The sequence below is a fragment of the Lingula anatina genome, chromosome 5 (assembly GCF_051362555.1).
Source record: "Lingula anatina isolate TDL-2025a chromosome 5, LinAna3.0, whole genome shotgun sequence".
Classification (NCBI taxonomy): Eukaryota; Metazoa; Brachiopoda; class Lingulata; order Lingulida; family Lingulidae; genus Lingula; species Lingula anatina.
Window position 1 is genome coordinate 13464426 of NC_141771.1, and position 19495 is coordinate 13483920.

Sequence of the window (19495 nt, forward strand, 5' to 3'; positions counted from 1 at the left end):
GCTGGATTCAAAGTTCGAATAGCAGCTTTATTGGTATTTATATATTTTTTTTCTTTTCTAATTTTTTTAATTATTATTTTTCAAACACTGACATTTTCAAATGTGACTTAACTCCAATCCACCTGGCCCTGGTTTCAGAAAAAAACTTCAGTTTCCTGGCTTAGTTGACTAGGATTTCAAGAGAGTGCTTTTACACTGCTCCCCGTAGGGTAAGATGTGACCATATAACCTTGGTAATTAAGTTGTTAACCAAGGAAATTGACAAGTTTATTATTATTTTATTTATTTATTTTTTTTTTTTTTGTGAAACATGGGGGCCTGAACCTCTGTACAATTTCTGTATTTCCACATAAGCTATAATATTGGTGTTAATGGAGTTAAATATTATGTAATATTGTTTTGTACTGTCATATTTTTCACATATTGGGATTTTCATTATGTGAATTTGAACTCTCATGATCCTGAAACTGTAATGGTAGTGACCATCTCACCTGTTGTGCACGATTAGAATTTAGCGTTCACTGTGCTGTCATTAGCCTTATTTATTATTACATCAAAATTGACAAATTGATCTTTATTCTGCGTCCTCATTTCTGCTTTCTGTCTGTACATTTGACAGCTTTGCTGCCTTTTTTGTGCTATCCGAGCCTGAACATCGGACAAGTCAGTAAACACCCACATCAATTTAAGTGCCCTCTTCTTTTCGATGTAAAAAGTATGTGTCGTATCTTCCGAGCCTGACGTTTAGTTATATATTGTTAAAAAACGGTCCACTCGTTTTAATACTGAGGATGATTTTATTTTAGAACATTCTGTTTTAGAGAAGGGGTGCCTCAAAAGTTATGGAGATCGTGCTTTTATAATTTACGCCCCAAAGGTGTGGAATGGTCTACTAAATTTCATAAGAAAAACAGAAGACTTTGACAATTTTAAATCTATTTTAAAGACCCACATTTTTTAATTCTGTCTATATCTCTTAGATTTGTTAAAATATATATATGTATTTTAATAAGATTGAATTTTAGTAGTGTAAATTTTAAATGGCTTCCAATGAGAGTTTATGATTAAAATATTGTAGTCATTTTAATGATTTTAGTATATTAGCCATTATTGTAAGGCGCCTTGAGATAGAATGTAAGGCGCCATATAAGAATATTATTATTATTATTATTATTATTATTATTATTATTATTATTATTATTATTAAAATTACCTTCTCATTTCAGGAGTCTACTGAGATACTGAGAACTGTACGACAGCCGCCTGCTAGCAACCAAGTCTTTCGTCCACGTTCTGGGACCCTACGCGCATTCATGCATCTATTTTGATAAAGTTGAATAAATGCGTTTGTAATTCCTTGTTTTTTCTCTTTGATATGAAATAATGATGATAAAAATATAAGAATTAATAAAGGAAAAGGGGTATAATTATAAATATGTGATTACTGTCTGAGCACTTTTAAGTTTAGTCTGCTAAAACTGATCTGTAAATATTGAGTTTGATTTTTACAGTAACAGAATGTCCTAAATCATGCAGTGTTTTGTAAATAATTGAGTTTGAGTATTTTAAGAAAACTACAAGATTTTACAACAGCCCACATTTATAAATACAATTTGTATGAATTAACGACTCCCTTTTTGAAAATCTATTCTACATTTTGTTCTATATTTAAAGTTTTTTATATTTCTTGGAATGAATTAGTTCGTCCTCCCTGATGCCATTTTCATTATTTAATACGAGTCCATTTTTAAAGGGTTCTGGTTTTTGCTACAGAAAATTGATTCTAATTTTACGCCCTTCTCATCTGATGAATGCTTCAATTTTAAACAAAAATGAAAAAGTTGACACACTTTTTGAAATGGTAACAGTTGAAATCTGCTTCTCCAACAAAGCATGGGTTCTGTGTATTCCGATATCTTTTAAAGATCTAATTTAATGAATATAAAAAATGTATTGATCCTTTAATTTCATTTTTATATTTATTTCCACATATGCACAGACAAAAAGATAAAACTTTTATTAAGTTGTGGAAAAGCAAATTTTGAGACCAAAAATTTTGTCTATTTCTGCATTATACAAGTGCATGTCATCCTAAAACTTTAGTAACGGCATTAAAATGTAATTTTGTGATGCTCCTCAAAGTGGTCTTACCCCACATCGCACACCTCAAGTGGGATAATATTGACCCACCTGCCACCCCTCATTTGGAATTAATTAACCCTACCTGTGACCCCTCAAATCGAATGGACTCGCCCTACCTGTCACCCCTTAAATCAAATGGACTTGCCCCACCCGTCACCCCTCAAATGGAATGGACTCGCCCCACCTGTCACCCCTCTGACGGAATGAACTCGCCCCACCTGTCACCCCTCAAATGGAATGGACTCGCCCCACCTGTCACCCCTCAAATGGAATGGATTCACCCTACCTGTCACCCCTCAAATCGAATGGACTAGCCCCACCTGTCACCCCTTTGAGGGAATGAACTCGCCCCACCTGTCACCCCTCTGACGAAATGGACTCGCCCCATCCGTCACCCCTCTGACGAAATTGACTCACCCCACCCATCACCCCTCAAATGGAATGGACTCGTCCCACCTGTCACCCCTCTGACGGAATTGACTCGCCCCACCTGTCACCCCTCAAATGGAATGAACTCGCCCCACCTCTCACCCCCTCTGATGGAATGAAATTGCCCCACCTGTCACCCCCTCTGATGGAATGGACTATCCCCACCTGTCACCCCTCAAACGGAATGAACTCGCCCCACCTGTCACCCCTCAAATCAAATGGACTTGACCCATTTGTTACACTTCAAAAAGAATTCTTTTCATGTCACCCACATCTATGCAATCACTCAAACCAGACTCCTATGAAACTATAAAACAGTCATTCCAGTGTGATATTTATTTATTCATTTCGAACATCTTTTGCAACAGAAAATCATGGTGAGGAACTATAATAAATATAAATATATGCACACTTAGATTAACACAGACTCTAGTCAAATAATTTTAAAAAATATGAATTACTCACATTTGGAAAATGTGGTTTGGACTTGCATAGGTGCTTGTTCCTAATACTTTCTCTATTTGTACTGGAATTTCAATACCAGTATTCACGTTTTATACTTAAAGAAACCAATATCGAATTTAAAAAGGGCGTCGAGCTATATTTAAAATTCAAGGAAAAAAATGTCAATTTTTTCCATGGACATTTAAAAGTATCATTAGTACTGTATGTTGTGATTTGAGGGGTGACACATAATGCACTAAACAGTTCTCATTCCACTCAGGGGCGGATTGAGGTGGTCTGCTGGGTCTTCCGGAAGACGGTCAAATTTCTAAGTTTACATTGATGAGTACCTATTTTTTATGTCGGAAGACGGTCAAAAATGTAGGATGGAACAATACAACAAAGATAATGTGGAAGACTGTCAGAAACATCTCTGGATACGCCCCTGCCACTGTATATATACGGCTTCCTCTCTTGCTTCTTTTTCGCTTTAATATCAAGCACAGAACGGGACAGGGAAATTTCTAAAGATATTAGTTCACTTTGTAGGAGGACAAGGTAATCTACTTCAAACGTAAACTTCTTCGACTTTAGGTCCTTGCAACGTTTCTGTCTATCCTTTTACAACGATATTAGCTCACTCAGTCAGTGGACAGGGTACTGTAGTCTATTTTAACGCTGATGTAAACTTCTTTGGCTTTGGGTCTTTACAGCGTTTCTGTCTTTTGTATCTTTTTTCTTACACTTTCCTATGTACTTCGTGTAATTTTCAGTTTCATTTTTAGGTTATTTTTCTTGTATTTTCAATTTGTGTCCAGTACTTATACACGTACATTTTACGTTACACTTTTGTTCCTGTTACCGGGAAGCCTACTTATTGTTTAATTTCTTTTCTTTCAGTTTAACGGTTGGTTTTGGGTGAATAAATTGAATAAACCAAATCAATCAGTGTGAGTTTCTTGACCGAGTGCAGCTACAGTACGGCTACCTACAGTGTAACATTTAAGGGCGACAACTTAGGCAACCTGTACATTTACGTATGCACTGTACATGTACTACATTATTGGGTCATTTAATTTCTTTCCACTTGTTAACTCTACTAGACGATATTTTACTCAAAAAACATTTTCTTCAACCGTGGTTCCACCAAACATGTACGCAATGGGTCCAAGCTTCAACCACACATCATCTTGCAGGTCATCTTGATACAGGGTCTAGCTGTCAAGTGACCAGCCAGGAGCACAGCTCGCACTGCAATTCATGACTTATTGTTATGCAAATTACAACTGGTACAGTGCATGGCAAAAGGGGTTGTGGAAATCTGTCTCAAAGAACGGCGAATCTACAGAATATTATTTTACTATTGTGACAAGGCTATAACCCCGGCCCAACAGACCTATTTGTCACAATTCATCATATTTCTCAAGGCAACAGTTTATATTAAATCAAAAATTAAAAATAATAATGAAGATAGATATAACAACTCAAATAATATTATTATAATATTATCTATACGTCCCAGGCGTTTTTTCTATGTATCATGAAAAATAAATACAAATACAGTGGTGCTCATTGTATGTAAATGTGCAAATAAAATCTGAGTTAACAATAAAGGGCATGTTTCTTAATAATAACCTTTGTTATGTCACCATAGGTAAAATGGGTTGTTTGCAAATAAGAGCTTTTCTAATTTCTATTTGGAAAATGCTCTACAAAGTGTGAACTGAATTAATGCTTTGACAAACTTCCGTAAAAAAGTGCCTGGGCCATTTATCAGTGTACTATTATAGTTTTATAAGAGCAAATGGGTTCGAATTGGTAAGCTTAGCGTATCTTACGTACATAACAAAGCTCTGACATGCTGTGGACCGACGTACATCACGTCCGAAACCGTTTGTGCTCCAATACACCATGACCCCATCCTCCGTTTGGGCTAGTCTTTTTATCAGAGGTGTTGTAAATAAAATATAAACCTGCAGCTGTATATATCAAGTTCTGCAGAGAGTATACAACAGTGAAGCTTCAGTTGTGTTTTGATTTGGTGTAGATGTAGATGTAGATGTAGAAATATGCCAGATTAGTTCAATGCGGCGTATTTAAATGTGTTAGATGTACTAACAGATTGGGCGGAAATTGCCTTCTCTCTCTCTCTCTCTTTTTTGTTTTTGTTTTTTTTTTTTTTTTGGGGGGGGGGGAGTAATGGGTTGTGTGGACAATAATGTACTTGGCTAAAAACGCTCTATGTTTGACAATGTTATATGTAAATTTTACCATTTGGTTAATCAGAGATGACAAGTGGAACTGCAGATCCAGAAAGGGTAGGGAGAGGAGGGTCCACAAAGTAAGAACCATGCGCCCTAAAGTCTGCAGTCCATGCGTTAGCACAATTACTAGACCTACACATATCAGAAAACTTTAATCGATGTGTTAACTGTGAAATATCGTGCTAGCACATACATTCTATCAATATGAAAAATGTCCAATAAGAAAACTTCATCAAATAAGAATCTCGACCAATGTCCCCTTTAAGCTCGAAGAAAGTGGAGCACGTGTTTAAATCCCACATATTTCTTCTGGTGGGTGTCGGAAACAAAAAATTATGTGGCGACCAGGTTGGGTCGCCATAGCATCATAATAGTTCGGTGTATTCTCATTGCAATACTGCATATTTATTACTTGATCTTCAGTGGAAATAGCACGGGTATGTCACGGGTAAATTACGACGTAATCTGATATATGTACAGGGGGAAATTAGGCTACTCTTGTTCTACCTTGACATTTCATGTCCAGTAATATCGTCGCACACTTGAAACAAAATAAACATATCTGTGCTCCAGTCGGTGAAATAGTAATCCAAGTGTTATAGTGGTCTATAGGATGTAAATTATATACACATTTGAAGTTGAGGACCAATGCATTACACATGTAGTTGTAATGATAGAGAGTTTATTAAAACACCGAAAATACAATCTGATACATGTACAAGTCCTTGGTTTGAGTAACTACGTATTAAAATAAAGAAAGCCACTTCAAATGTGTGTTTCAGAAAATGACGCAGTTTACACACTGACCCATTTGGTAAATAAATCAATCTTGAAACTTGAAAGTTCGTCTACTTTTATAAGTATTTTACTTAAAGGAAAAATTTATCTGTAAAACAATAGGTCTTTATTCAGCTGGTATGAGGAAGTCTGTTTTGAAAATTCATTCCACTGACCAGTACGATTGGTCGATAAAACAAAGATGTCAACGTAAATTGTAAATCTGTTAAAATAGTAGATGCTGAAACTTTCATGCTTTATGTATTACTCATTATTATATATTACTATGTATTACGTCATGAATTACTCGAACGCTAACGGCCATGTTTTTATTTGGGTTTTAAACTCATGTTGGCAAAGAGAACTCTTTGGTTTTCAAGCTTGTCTCAATTTTTGCATTATTGCATAAAATTAATTATAACTTGCTGGATGTAAATTTCAAAAAACAATCAATATCATATTAAAACAAAACATGCGCACTGTTGCAAATGTGCGACTTTTCTCCAATCTGGTTGCTGGATGACTAAAGTTATAGACCGGTTTTCCGATCTTAACGGGCCGGGTAGGATCCCTTGATTACATGCCTTGGTAATCTTTTTTGGAAGACGTCGTCTTCACAATAACAACGATAATAATCACGACCACCACTGCGATAACAGCCGCTGTGACTCCAACGATTAAAGGCATGTTGTCCTCCAGTAACTTCTCCACGGTACTCACTGAAAATGTATTGGTTTGTCTATTAGATGTTCCAGTAATTTGATAACAAGCATATAGTGATCAATTTGTTTTTGTGTAAGACTTTATTTCATTCACAGTTTTTTTAGTTTTATTGTTGGTTCGTTTCAGGTTTCAAGGATTTAATGATACTGTTTAAAATGCTACTTGTACATATGCTACTTGTTTATTAAAGTAGATGTTCTTATATATAGTTCGATCTGAAATACTCTGTCGACCAATCCATGTATTGGTCTGACTGATCGTAGTAAGAGTTAAGGGGCATTCTATTTTCACATTAATCTGTAAGAAGGCGAACTTTACGAAGATTAGCATTCCAAACAGGGCCGTAGCCTCCGGGGGGGGGGGGGGGGGGGGGGGGGGGCAGGGGGGGCAGCTGCCCCCCCCCCCTCGGGATTTGAGGTGCAAATAATAATAATAATAATAATAATCGCAAAGGTGAAAAAAATACTTGCAAAGTTGGTATCAATTCTGTGAGAAAATGCACTCATGGCCACTAGACAATCATTCAATCTGTTTATAAAGACAAGACAATCTACGAAATAAAGTCCAATTGGCGTGTTGTGTTGAAAAAGTGACTGTAGGCCTATTAATGACAAAATAAACCCACAATATCTGACTTCTGATTGAGCAATAAATAACAGTTCAAATGCACCAGAATGCAGTATTATATATACAGTTTTTTAAAAATGTTCCACACCGTGGGAAGGGGACACCCCTCCCCCCTCTGGGGCTTGGCCCCCTCGTGTACGCTTACTGCCCCCCCCCCCCCCTGGCATTTTGCTCAGGCTACGGGCCTGCCAAACCTAATCTATCGTGACTAAGAGCATATAATTTAATTTGGGTAATAATAATAATAATAATAATAATAATAATAATAATAATAATAATTAGTACAAATTACCTTCACAAAAAGTACCGTTTCCCGAGAACCCGAATGCGCATGTGCATTCAAAGCCTGGTTCTGAGTTGGTGCAGGTAGCGTTTTCCGAACATTTCGACAACTCGGGGTTTTGGCATTCATCAATGTCTGAAATATTGAAAAAGTAATATGATAATAGTCGTCTGTTTAATGATTGCATTCAGCGAGAGTCCCTTCAGAGTTAGATCGATCAACGTAGATCGACAGCTTCAATGGGTACTATGAGCCATTATATTGTTCGTGAGGCGTAAATTGGTTTTAAATCCTAAGCCCCCTTTATACTAGACAGGGTCCTCTCTGCGTCCATTAGTACGGTCCCATTTGAGAGTAAAAAAAAAACACTTAAATGGCCAACAACTGGCCGATCATTGAGCATTGATTCTGCAACCAAGGCGATGCTTGTGCCTCTTTTCTACGACCACAGCGATACCTGCAGTATCTTGGTTGCACAAAGGACGCAGAAAGGACGCCGTCCAGTGTAAAGCGGTTTTTAGGAACCTGGGGTTAAAACCCGAAAATTGATTTTACACTCTATATATGTGACAATCGCCCAGAATTTAAAAACACCCGTAATCAAATCTTCCTCACCGACACAACTCTCTCCAGTGTCATTGAACCCTTGTAAACAAACACACTGGTATCCTCCTATGGTATTCACACAGGCAGCATTCACCGTGCAGTTGTTGAGATTGACGTCGGAGCATTCATCAATATCTAAATGAATAGCAGTAAAGATCGGCAAATACAAACGTTTAAAGGGATAATGACTCTTCGTATGAGATCTATTTTTAACAATAAAAACATTGTGAACAACTCACAGAAATATATAATCTGTTGTACCACAATAACGACAGTTATAGCAAATATTCTAATATATGAGCTTGTCTTTAGACCGCGTAATCTCCATTGCTGGCTAAACTTTGTTATAATCTGTTAAGAGATTATTACAAAAAAAAACTTTTTAGAAAAAAAAACTTTTAAGAAAAAAAAGGGGCAAATTTTGAATGTAAAAATTGATTCATTTACCAGTGGTATGGGAAAGTATGGGAAAATTGTTGTTTACTCCAGGAAAATTCATTTTTGGCCAAAACGAAGAGTTATTATCCCTTTAATTTAAACATTTACATTAAGTAGTGAATTATCTATGCTACATTAAAATTAGAAAAATAATAACACGTTAGCGCATACTATTTGCGTATTTAATGTAATGTGCCTTGTACATGTGGTAATGTATATGAAAAAAATTAAGGCTTTATATTAAATATATATGTACATTTCCAGATTCCAATTAGCAAGAGACATATCTGTGAACATCTAGTGTAAAAAACAATCTGCGGCCCTGGGAGATGGCACAGCAACTATATGAAGCTACTCTTAATTCAATGTGAATATTTAACCCAGTCGCTTATGATCAGTTAAAAGAAACACGGTCGTACAATGTTACATAAACCTGTAAAGGTGAGAAAGTATAAGGTCTACCTGTACAAGTGGTTCCGTCCCCTGTGAACCCGTCAAAACAGGTACACGTGTACCCAGTACTGGTGGCGACGCAAGTGGCATTCTCAGAGCAGTTGTTACTCTCGCAGGCGTCAAAGTCTGATCATAGAAATTAGGTGATTGTGATTATTGTATTCCCACCTGTTGCATCCATAAAAGAGGTGTATTGCCATGCAACGTTTTGATACATCTACATGTACCAATAACTAGTGACCAACCAAAAAGACACAATGCTATTTTTAAAAAATTACAGATCACTTTTAATTAAGCCTCTTTGTAACCCCATAAATGAAAATATTTGTTTGGATATTTATTATTTATGCTATACTATTATACAATTTTAATTTACTCAACATTATCTAATTCTACATAAAACTTCGCGCTATTCATTTATCAGAGGGACTTTTCAATAAAAGCGGCTGTCACCGGCCAAATTTCGTACACCATATATGTGTTTGTCCTTTACCTATACTTTTGCTTTGTTTAATTAGGGAACAAAAGAACCAAAGCTGCCCTACCAACAACCACGCGGGATGACGCCGTCTGCTGGACGCCATTATTCGTGGAGAACAGGCAGTTGTATTGTCCCGTGTCATTCTTCTCAAGCGCTGGAACAAATCATATTGTATTATTTTATCTCACTGTATTTGATGGTGACTCGACATTCATTTACAGTGTTCCCTCTACCACGGCCACAGATAGATTTTTCATGACGGGACTTTTCTGTCTGCATCAGAGAAATGTGTACATAATATTTGACCATGGCAGAGGATAGCATATGTTCATCCTAGGCGATTTTCGGCTACCATATTTATGTTTAAGCATCAAATGCAGACAGTTCTGTAGATTAAACAAAACTTCAAAAATTATAAGTTTCTTTGGAGCTGGTCATTTGTGCTGCCCTGCCAGCTGAAAAATCATATGTAAAAACCAAAACAATTGGTGTATTGTTTATATATTTCGATCCAGATTCGCTTTGTCAACATTTCCCCCTTACATTGTCGATACTGCACCGCGACCGTTTTTAACTCATCGCAACATATTGTCCACCAGTTTCTTGTACACTCAGCAAAGTATTAGGTGCGTGTATTTGCAACATTCAGTTGTATTATTTGTTAATACTTCATGCTGTTTACCTTCAGCCCCGCATATAGAAAGCTCACTCACTCTCGAGTGTTTATATACCAAGGGCTTTTAATGACTTCTCTTATCTGGTTGGAAAGTGACATTTCCCAGATATGACTACTTAAATTATGATTGTTTCCTCTTATTCCTCATTTCGTCTCAAACCCGTTGGTTAATTACCTTAAAGTTGCATGGTTCATTGTATTAATTAAGATTAAAGAATATGAGGTTACCTTAATTTCTCATGCACCGAGCCAACGTAACTGGTAAAGTAATTTCAGTTTTCCATGGATCAGTTTCACATTAGCTCAGCCCGTTGTATAATAACTGGGGCGGAGCCTACTGACATCATTTGTTGTGCTAAGCAACGGGAAATATAAGCCCATCTTGGAAATTAGAATGTTTGTTTTGTTTTACTCATGATATCACGTGCGCGAGAGTGTGTGTGCTCTTGTGCACGCATTCTAACCGAGGACACACACCCGCCCGAAACCCACTAACCGAGGACACACCTCCAACCGAGGACGTCCTCGGTTGACATAAGCAGTGGAATGCATAAAGGGGCCCATTTCAAGTTAGGTGGTGAAATTTGACGCTATTCTGAGCCAGTCCTCGGTTATGCTGTATAGCGCGGGCCAAATTCCCGCCACGAGTGTATCAGAAATACTGTCCAACTTTTTGTCTGAAATCGGGCTATACACACGCGTCCTCGGTTGTGCTGTAAAGGGCGGACCAAATTCCGCGTCCTCGGTTGTGCTGTGAAGGGCAGACTAAACTGAAACTAATGTTATATCTCAGATGTCTATATATTCAGTAAGTTCATATTTTTAAACTAAAGGTCTTTTTTATCAAATTAAGCTCTCCTAGGCCGTTACGTAACTACATAACTATCATCGCACTGTACATATTACGGCACGCTTCTTTATTAGTACAACTGACTTGGAGTGGTTTAAATAAAGAAGAACTGTCTGAATTTGTGGCTCACTCGGTAGATCTTAGGACCGACAATCTTTTGAGGGTGCAAGAATTAAATGAAAAGGGTAAATGGATCGTCCGTAAACCCCCTTTACACTGGGCTCGACATTAGCGCCTGTCCGGGACAGGTAAAAAATCAGTTCGGACAGGTGAAGTTGTAGGGTTGGCTGTCCGACGGACAGGTCATGTTTTGTGAGAAATTTGGAGCAAAAATCTTTAAAAAAAATATTTTGTTGCATACTTACGTCTTTTATTCCCTTCCTAGACGGCATTGAAAAGAGTGACCTACTTTTGGCACAAAACACATGCAGTCGCAAAACGAAGTCTGAGTAAACTTACCGCCAAATTATGAAAGAGAACACCCTCCAGAACTTCATCAGACAAAATTTATTCACATATCAGGTTCTTTACTTTATATTTATTTAGTTCAAAATCTACGTGCTCTAGTTGTAAAGACCGTTCCAAAAACAGAAACTACACAACTACTGTGCTGCCTGGGTACAAAGCCAGATTGAACTGGATGAACTGGCTATATCTAGTTCGTTGTCAAGGCAACATACTGCCTGTCAATCAAATACGTTGTATGCTATCTACTCACTATAGAAAGTGAAATCTTTTGGACTGAAGATCTTGTTGAAATGTTGTTTATTTGCCAAAATATAACCTGAAATTTTGTATGGTGTTTTCTTTAATAATTCTAGTATCACCTTTGTTATTTACAGTTAAAAAATAGTGCTCAGCTGGAATATGATAAATTAACATTGCTGTCATATACCAGTATGATATTGATGTAAGGAAGAAATTAGTAATAAAAAATATGAGAATTTTAATAAAAAGAAGGGGAACATTTTATACTGATTTTATTTAATTCATATATTTAAAAAAATCAAACACATGATAACCCAAAAAAGAAGTTAAATTGTTAACATAGATATAAGTATTATAAAATGAATATTATTGAACTTTTCATTGAACTATATTCAAATATTATTAATTTTGAATATTTTAATAAAATTAATTTAACAGTACCCCCTCCCCACTTCCCGCTCAGGGTATTTTTTTTTTTCTTTTTTTTTTTTTTAAGCTGTGGTTAAACTTCATGTAATCTGTTATCAAATTGCATATTTACAATTAGTAGACCCTGTACCCCAAATCCTAGGAGAAGCCCTGATTGGAACTATGTTAAATCAGACTTAGACCCCATTTCCAGAGATTAGATCGATCTACTTTAGATCAACCTAACTCCCTGGGGGTTCATGCTAAATAGATGTCAGCCGAGCGGACACGAAAGTTAATTACCCCCTTACAGCTTGTAGTAGGTGGGACGGACATTTAAGCCGGATTATCTGACAGTAATCTAGTGAGACTCCCCGCGGGGATAGATCGATCTAAAAGCTCTTGGAATACAGCCTTATATGCAAGATTTAATCTTCAGGAGTTCACAAGTATGAAAAAACAACTTTTTACCTGAAAATAAATTCACTTTAAGGTGCATTTTCCCAGCTCATTTGATTGAGTATTTTGGTAATAAATACATTAAATGTATGACTACACTTATTAATTTACAAAGTTTTGGGTATGAATAGAAAAAAAAATATTGGTTTTGTTGGACAGGTTGGTTTGAAAATCGGACAGGTCAAATTTGTGACCACCTGTCCGCAGGACAGGTGCTCATAAAAGTTAGTGTCTAGCCCTGCCAGTGGGGCGGCGTCCTTTGTGCGACCAAAGAACTGGCATCATTGTGGTCGTAGAAAGGAGGTACAAGCATTGCTTTGGTTGAAAAAATGAATATTTGGTGATTGGCCAGTTGTCAGAAAGTTAAGTATTTTAATTTTGTACTCTCAAATGGATCCGTACTACAGGACACAGAAAGGACGCCGTCCAGTGTAAAGGGCCCCTTAGCTAACTATGAATTAATCTACCCCTGACAGTTTGAAGAAGGCTATGACATTATGAAAGTTTCAAAATCTTCATAATGGGCTGCTTTTTTTTTTTTTTTTTTTTTCAGAAAATTTGCTGTTGTTTTTGCTTTTTTCAGCATACATGCAACACTGTAAACACAGTTCAAGGAGAAGCAATAGGTCTATTGTCATGAAACTCACAGAACTGATGATTATTAGTAAAAGGGTTGTCAAGATCAAAAATCGGCATATCCGGGCCATTTTTTGTCAAAAGTTATGCTGTTTTTTTTCTGCCATTTTCAGCATATAAGTAACACTGTAAGCACATTTCAGGGAGAACCGATAAGCCTGTTGTCATTAAACTCACAGGAGTGATCAATGTTACCAATATACAAATCAAGTTTGAAAATAGGATTGATTGGTTGAGTTTTGTGGAAGTTGTGCCTTGTTTTGATATATATAAGTGGTTTTCCTCAGATTTGATTGTCAGGCATGTTGACAGTTTCGTTATTGAACTAACTAGATATGTAAATATGTTAGTGTTTGTCTGAAATTTTCTGCATCTTTACAACATTGCTAGTTGATTATATAAATATGACGGTAAACATGTTATCATGTACTGTGTAATACAGTGTCTCAAAATGGAGGCAATGGGGTGATTATTTTCAAAAGTTTTGCATTTTTTCTCCTTTTTTCATTGTACATGCAACACTGTAAACACATTTCAAGGAGAACCAATAGGCCTCTTTTCATAAAACTCACAGAACTGATGATTGTAAGTAAAAGAATGGTCAAGATTGAAAATCAGCATGACCAGGCCCTTTTCTTTCAAATGTTATGCTGTTTTTTTTCAGCATATAAGTAACACTGTAAGCACATTTCAGGGAGAACCAATAAGCCTGTTTTCAAGAAACTCACATGAGTAATCAATGTTATCTATATACAAATCAAGTTTAAAAATAAGATTGATTGGTTGAGTTTTGAGGGACTTCAGCTTTTATTTGTATATAAATGGTTTTCCTCAGATTTGATTGTCAGGCATGTTGACAGTTTCGTTATTGAACTAACTAGATATGTAAATATGTTAGTGTTTGTCTGAAATTTTCTGCATCTTTACAACATTGCTAGTTGATTATATAAATATGACGGTAAACATGTTATCATGTACTGTGTAATACAGTGTCTCAAAATGGAGGCAATGGGGTGATTATTTTCAAAAGTTTTGCATTTTTTCTCCTTTTTTCATTGTACATGCAACACTGTAAACACATTTCAAGGAGAACCAATAGGCCTCTTTTCATAAAACTCACAGAACTGATGATTGTAAGTAAAAGAATGGTCAAGATTGAAAATCAGCATGACCAGGCCCTTTTCTTTCAAATGTTATGCTGTTTTTTTTTTCAGCATATAAGTAACACTGTAAGCACATTTCAGGGAGAACCAATAAGCCTGTTTTCAAGAAACTCACATGAGTAATCAATGTTATCTATATACAAATCAAGTTTAAAAATAAGATTGATTGGTTGAGTTTTGAGGGACTTCAGCTTTTATTTGTATAAATGGTTTTCCTCAGATTTGATTGTCAGGCATGTTGACAGTTTCGTTATTGAACTAACTAGATATGTAAATATGTTAGTGTTTGTCTGAAATTTTCTGCATCTTTACAACATTGCTAGTTGATTATATAAATATGAAGGTAAACATGTTATCATGTACTGTGTAATACAGTGTCTCAAAATGGAGGAAATGGGGTGATTATTTTCAAAAGTTTTGCATTTTTTTTTCTCCTTTTTTCAGTGTTCATGCAACACTGTAAACACACTTCAAGGAGAACCAATAGGCATGTTTTCATGAAACTCAGAGAACTGATGATTATTAGTAAATTAAAAAGAATGATCAAGATTGAAAATCAGCATGACCAGGCCCTTTTCTTTCAAATGTTATGCTGTTTTTTTTTTTTTTCAGCATATATGTAACACTGTAAGCACATTTCAAGGAGAACCAATAAGCCTGTTTTCATGAAACTCACAGAACTGATGATTATTAGTAAAAGAATGGTCAAGATTGAAAATCAGCATGAACAGGCCCTTTTCTTTCAAATGTTATGCTGTTTTTTTTAAGCATATAAGTAACACTGTAAGCACATTTCAGGAAGAACCAATAACTTAAAGCCTGTTTTCATGAAACTCACAGAACTGATTATTATGAGTTAAAGAATGGTCAAGATTGAAAATCAGCATGACCAGGCCCTTTTCTTTCAAATTTTATGCTGTTTTTTTTTTTCAGCATATAAGAAACACTGTAAGCACATTTCAGGGAGAACCGATAGGCCTGTTGTCATTAAACTCACAAGAGTGATCAATGTTATCTATATACAAATCAAATTTAAAAATAAGATTGATTGGTTGAGTTTTGAGGGACTTCAGCTTTTATTTGTATATAAGTGGTTTTCCTCAGATTTGATTGTCAGGCATGTAAACAGTCTCATTATTGAATTTACTAGATATGTAAAATGGGTTGTTTGACAATTTCTGCATCTTGACAATATTGCTAGTTGATTATATAAAAATGGTGGTAAACCTGTTATCTTGTATTGTGTAAAAAAAGTGCCAAAATGGAAATGAACTCGTATCATTGTAGTTTGTCAGATTCAATCATTCACAATGTTCGGAATGGAGGAAATTGGACATTTAAACTTGTTATATTGATATTTTTGCCATCTCAACAATTTTCTTAGTTGATCATGTGAAATGGCAGTAAACTGTATTATTTTATGTAAAAAAGTTAAAAATGGAAAGAAACCCATTTCAGTACAGTGCTCTCTTGTATACATTTAGCATTTTCAAAGTATGACTTTGGAGTTCCATGAACCTGAAAACCTTTGCTAGTCACATTTTCTGAATATTCATGATACTAATATTTTATTATAAAAAATTGATGATCATTATGCTGTTAAGCATTATATAATATTGCATCAAATTGGAAGAAAGCACAATTTTGGGTGCTGCTGGCATGATGTCCTCAATTGTAAAATTGTGTACTGTGCAAGTCTGTATCCAATGGACGACACTTTGTGTTATCAAAATATAAAATTCATGATAATAAAAGAGTGCTAAATAGAAAATAAGCATTATAGTATGAAAATAAAATGTTTGAAAACGAATTTCTTTGGTCTTTTATTTTATTTCATCAGTATCCTTTCTTTTCCTAAATTAATTGATGTTTTATCTCATAATCTTCAATTCTAAAAAAGTGGCAAAGCCCAGCATTAAATATTGTATAACTGTTCATTTAATCATCACCTCTGGTGTTATTTTGGAATTTACCTTAAATATGAAAGAATTTCATAAAAATGTGAATTGCTGCAAAGTAACGCTATATAAAATTTGCTTTGCATTAAAAGTACAATCATTATTACATGTAGATGCATGCATGTCCTCGGTTGTAATGTGTAGTGTCTGTCCGTGTGTGTGTCCGTGTGTGTCCTCGGTTAGAATGTAAAATTCTTGTCAGCAAAAAATTAGTTTTTATAAAAAATTAATTTATAACATTCATACTCGAATAGATTTTACCCTAAATTGAATGTTTTTATTTTGATTTAACCAAGGAATAAGATGTCCTCGGTTGTATGGTGTTGTGCTGATGTCCTCGGTTGGTACACATAGACAAGTATGTGTGTATGTGTATGTGTGTGATTGAAGCGAATATAAGGCAGCTTAATTTTGGTATCTAAAATTTATCTCCAAAGCTGACTTAAAACGTTTTGTGAAAGATGGTCCAGGCCTCGAACAGTGGCCCAGCCTTTGTTTTAAACCCTTCCAAAGGAATTAGGGAAGCTATATTTGAAGATAGCTACGTCCCAATTTCAACAGGACATACAGTTCTGGGAATGAGTCGGCTTCCCGCATTCGCCGGACTTCATATTCTTTAATCCTCCATTCTTGCTACCTCGACAAACCAAAGGACACATCACATTTATGAAGTATATTGTACAACTGTATATACTAGTATACAGCATGTCAATGTACAAAGTGACTAGTGTGTTATTGCAGTGAGACTACCCGCATCTTAATTACCATAGCGACTGCGCTGATAGTACACAATTACCCGCATCTTCTTTGAGATTTTGGACGATTATGCGTATTGAAAAAAAGTTTGACAGGGTTTGGAATGTTCTGAAATTATAGGGTAATTACTTGATCTATTCCGATGGGGGAAAATTGTGAATTTTACAGATACTGCATTTTTGATTAAGTCTAGTTTCTTAAAATTAGATCATTGTTATTGATTAGAAGCAACAAAATTGAAAAGCAGCCTACTCCATAGTGCTGTACAGAAAAGTATTGCTATATCTATACAGTGAAACACCACACATCGATCTTATATGGAAATAGAATTCTGCGATTATAACATAATGTATCTGAAAGTTTGATAATTTTTGCCCATTTGCCTTAAGCTGTGTCTTACTAACCCAAACCATTTATATATGTATAAACAATACCTGTAATGTTCAGTACATATATTATATCATTTGGTGTCTCCATGGATAGGGAAAATCGACTCGTGCTTGCAAACGGCGCCAAAATGGTCGTGGACGATTTTTCAGCAATGGGAGTGTCCCCTTTTTTCCATTGCAGGTTATACCCTGGCATCCACGCCCCGGAGAATATACATTGTAATTCCACTCTCTCCCCGGAACTTGTTGAAACCGTTCCTGGTGTAACGGTAAGATTAACATTTTGCTGCCCATTGACTGAAACGTAAAAGGAAGACATTTTGCAATGTACGGGAATGGAATTGATTCATGACCATTTTTCTTTGGATTGCTTATATCTAGAAAATTTGTGTTGATTTAAACCACTATATACCACTTCTAAAACAGATGGCAGATTCAGGATATGGATGAGACAATTACTGAATTAATGGATTACTACACAGTTTTGGAAACAACGAGGAGGTAAAAGATATATTACTGGGGGGGGGGGGGGGGGTTATTAGCATGTTCGGACCAAGCACATTGATGTCAATTAAGGTGGATAAGGGGGAGGGGGCGATATAAAATGTTGAAAAGCCTTTTTGTTTCTGCAATGCTTTCTGGGTGATCTGTAATTACACCACTGTAACAGGCTTCGCCCATGTGTATAATTATTACACTGACGGTCTAGCCTTCGTAAGGTCGCCAAAAAGAAGTATAAGCTGATTATACATGTGTAACAGGCCCGAAAGAACCCCCTTATTTGCTGGGAAAAGGTCCCCTCTGGGTAAAATTTTATCTAGGCACACAAAGATGTCATAGTAAAATGTCATTTTTTTTTTCATAGTACCCCCACCCCCTGTGGTTAAAACATGTTTTAGAGTATACTTACATTTGGTAGAAGGTGGTATTAGGGGAGAGAGGTATATTGCCCATGGTTTCAAACTGATTACATTGTTTTTCAAAATGATGTTTATGTAGAACATAATCAAGGAAATTTATGTTAGGAATTACATGATCTCCCAAAGTCACGTAATACTTGGGTAAATGATGGGGAAGCGGTCACATGTCAAGTGGATTGAATATATAATGTAAGTCAAAGTAGGCTGAATGATTTGCGGTACTCGATTTGCTGAGTGATGTAAAAGCAAGCACCTCATAAAATTATTAAGACACAACTGAATACATTACTCAATTACCGACATATTTATATACAATATATAATATCTAATACACGCTAAACTAAACTGCGCATCAGAAAGGCTTATACATTTGCCGTGATACATTTTGTTCTATTAAATATTAACGCAAGAGACAACACTGAACACAGAATGCAATTGTAGCTTCATACCTGTCAATGGGATGCCTCCAAAGTAGACGATAATGCCGAGAAGCCCACGGAAACTCATTGTACTTGTCAAGGTGTGGCCAACACAGGTACATACGAAACCTACTCTTATATTTTGATGTGTGAAGAACTTGAAAAAATATGCCACCTCTTCCTATAGACCTTTATACACAGACAGATGATGATGATGTGGGTTCTATATAAAGATCTCATATGACCTGGAGTACGGCTGAATTATTTAAGTGTGTCGTAGATCGGCAGAGTCGTGCATTGTGTGTGGCGTTGATTAATGCAAACAAATAATGCATTTCTGTCGATGCTTGCGTGTTCCCTGTTGCGTGTGTACATCACAAACTAATTAAGTTTCTGTTTGCGTTTCTTTTTTCTTTCATCCGACCATCCATCTATCTATCCAGGTGTGTGCATTCAATCAAAACACAACATTTCGTTATCTATATT

General features: G+C 35.9%; 1 protein-coding gene and 1 long non-coding RNA gene across 2 annotated transcripts; one reads left to right on the forward strand and one right to left on the reverse strand.

The window, feature by feature from the left end:
* Positions 1 to 2999: 2999 nt before the first annotated feature.
* On the forward strand, positions 3000 to 4240 carry LOC147761671 (uncharacterized). The gene is made up of 2 exons (XR_015334812.1): positions 3000 to 3573; positions 3916 to 4240. It is a non-coding gene; the product is annotated as an uncharacterized LOC147761671 (long non-coding RNA).
* Positions 4241 to 5944: 1704 nt separating this feature from the next.
* On the reverse strand, positions 5945 to 19227 carry LOC106160926 (uncharacterized). Its single transcript, XM_013537700.2, has 7 exons — positions 19040 to 19227; positions 17716 to 17967; positions 9732 to 9821; positions 9196 to 9312; positions 8305 to 8430; positions 7699 to 7824; positions 5945 to 6775 (listed from the first exon to the last, which is right to left on the reverse strand). The coding sequence occupies exons 1-7, from the start codon at positions 19095 to 19097 to the stop codon at positions 6633 to 6635; spliced, it is 912 nt and encodes a 303-aa protein (XP_013393154.2). The 5' UTR covers positions 19098 to 19227; the 3' UTR covers positions 5945 to 6632.
* Between the last annotated feature and the right edge of the window lie 268 nt (positions 19228 to 19495).

Excerpts from the sequence above, each read along its gene's own strand:
- LOC106160926 (XM_013537700.2), bottom strand. The coding sequence starts at position 19,097 with ATGAGTTTCCGTGGGCTTCTCGGCATTATCGTCTACTTTGGAGGCATC. Across the intron at positions 9,313-9,731 it reads GTCATCCCGCGTGGTTGTTG|ACTTTGACGCCTGCGAGAGT; the intron begins GTAGGGCAGCTT and ends TTCTATGATCAG. Across the intron at positions 8,431-9,195 it reads GGACGGAACCACTTGTACAG|ATATTGATGAATGCTCCGAC; the intron begins GTAGACCTTATA and ends CTATTCATTTAG.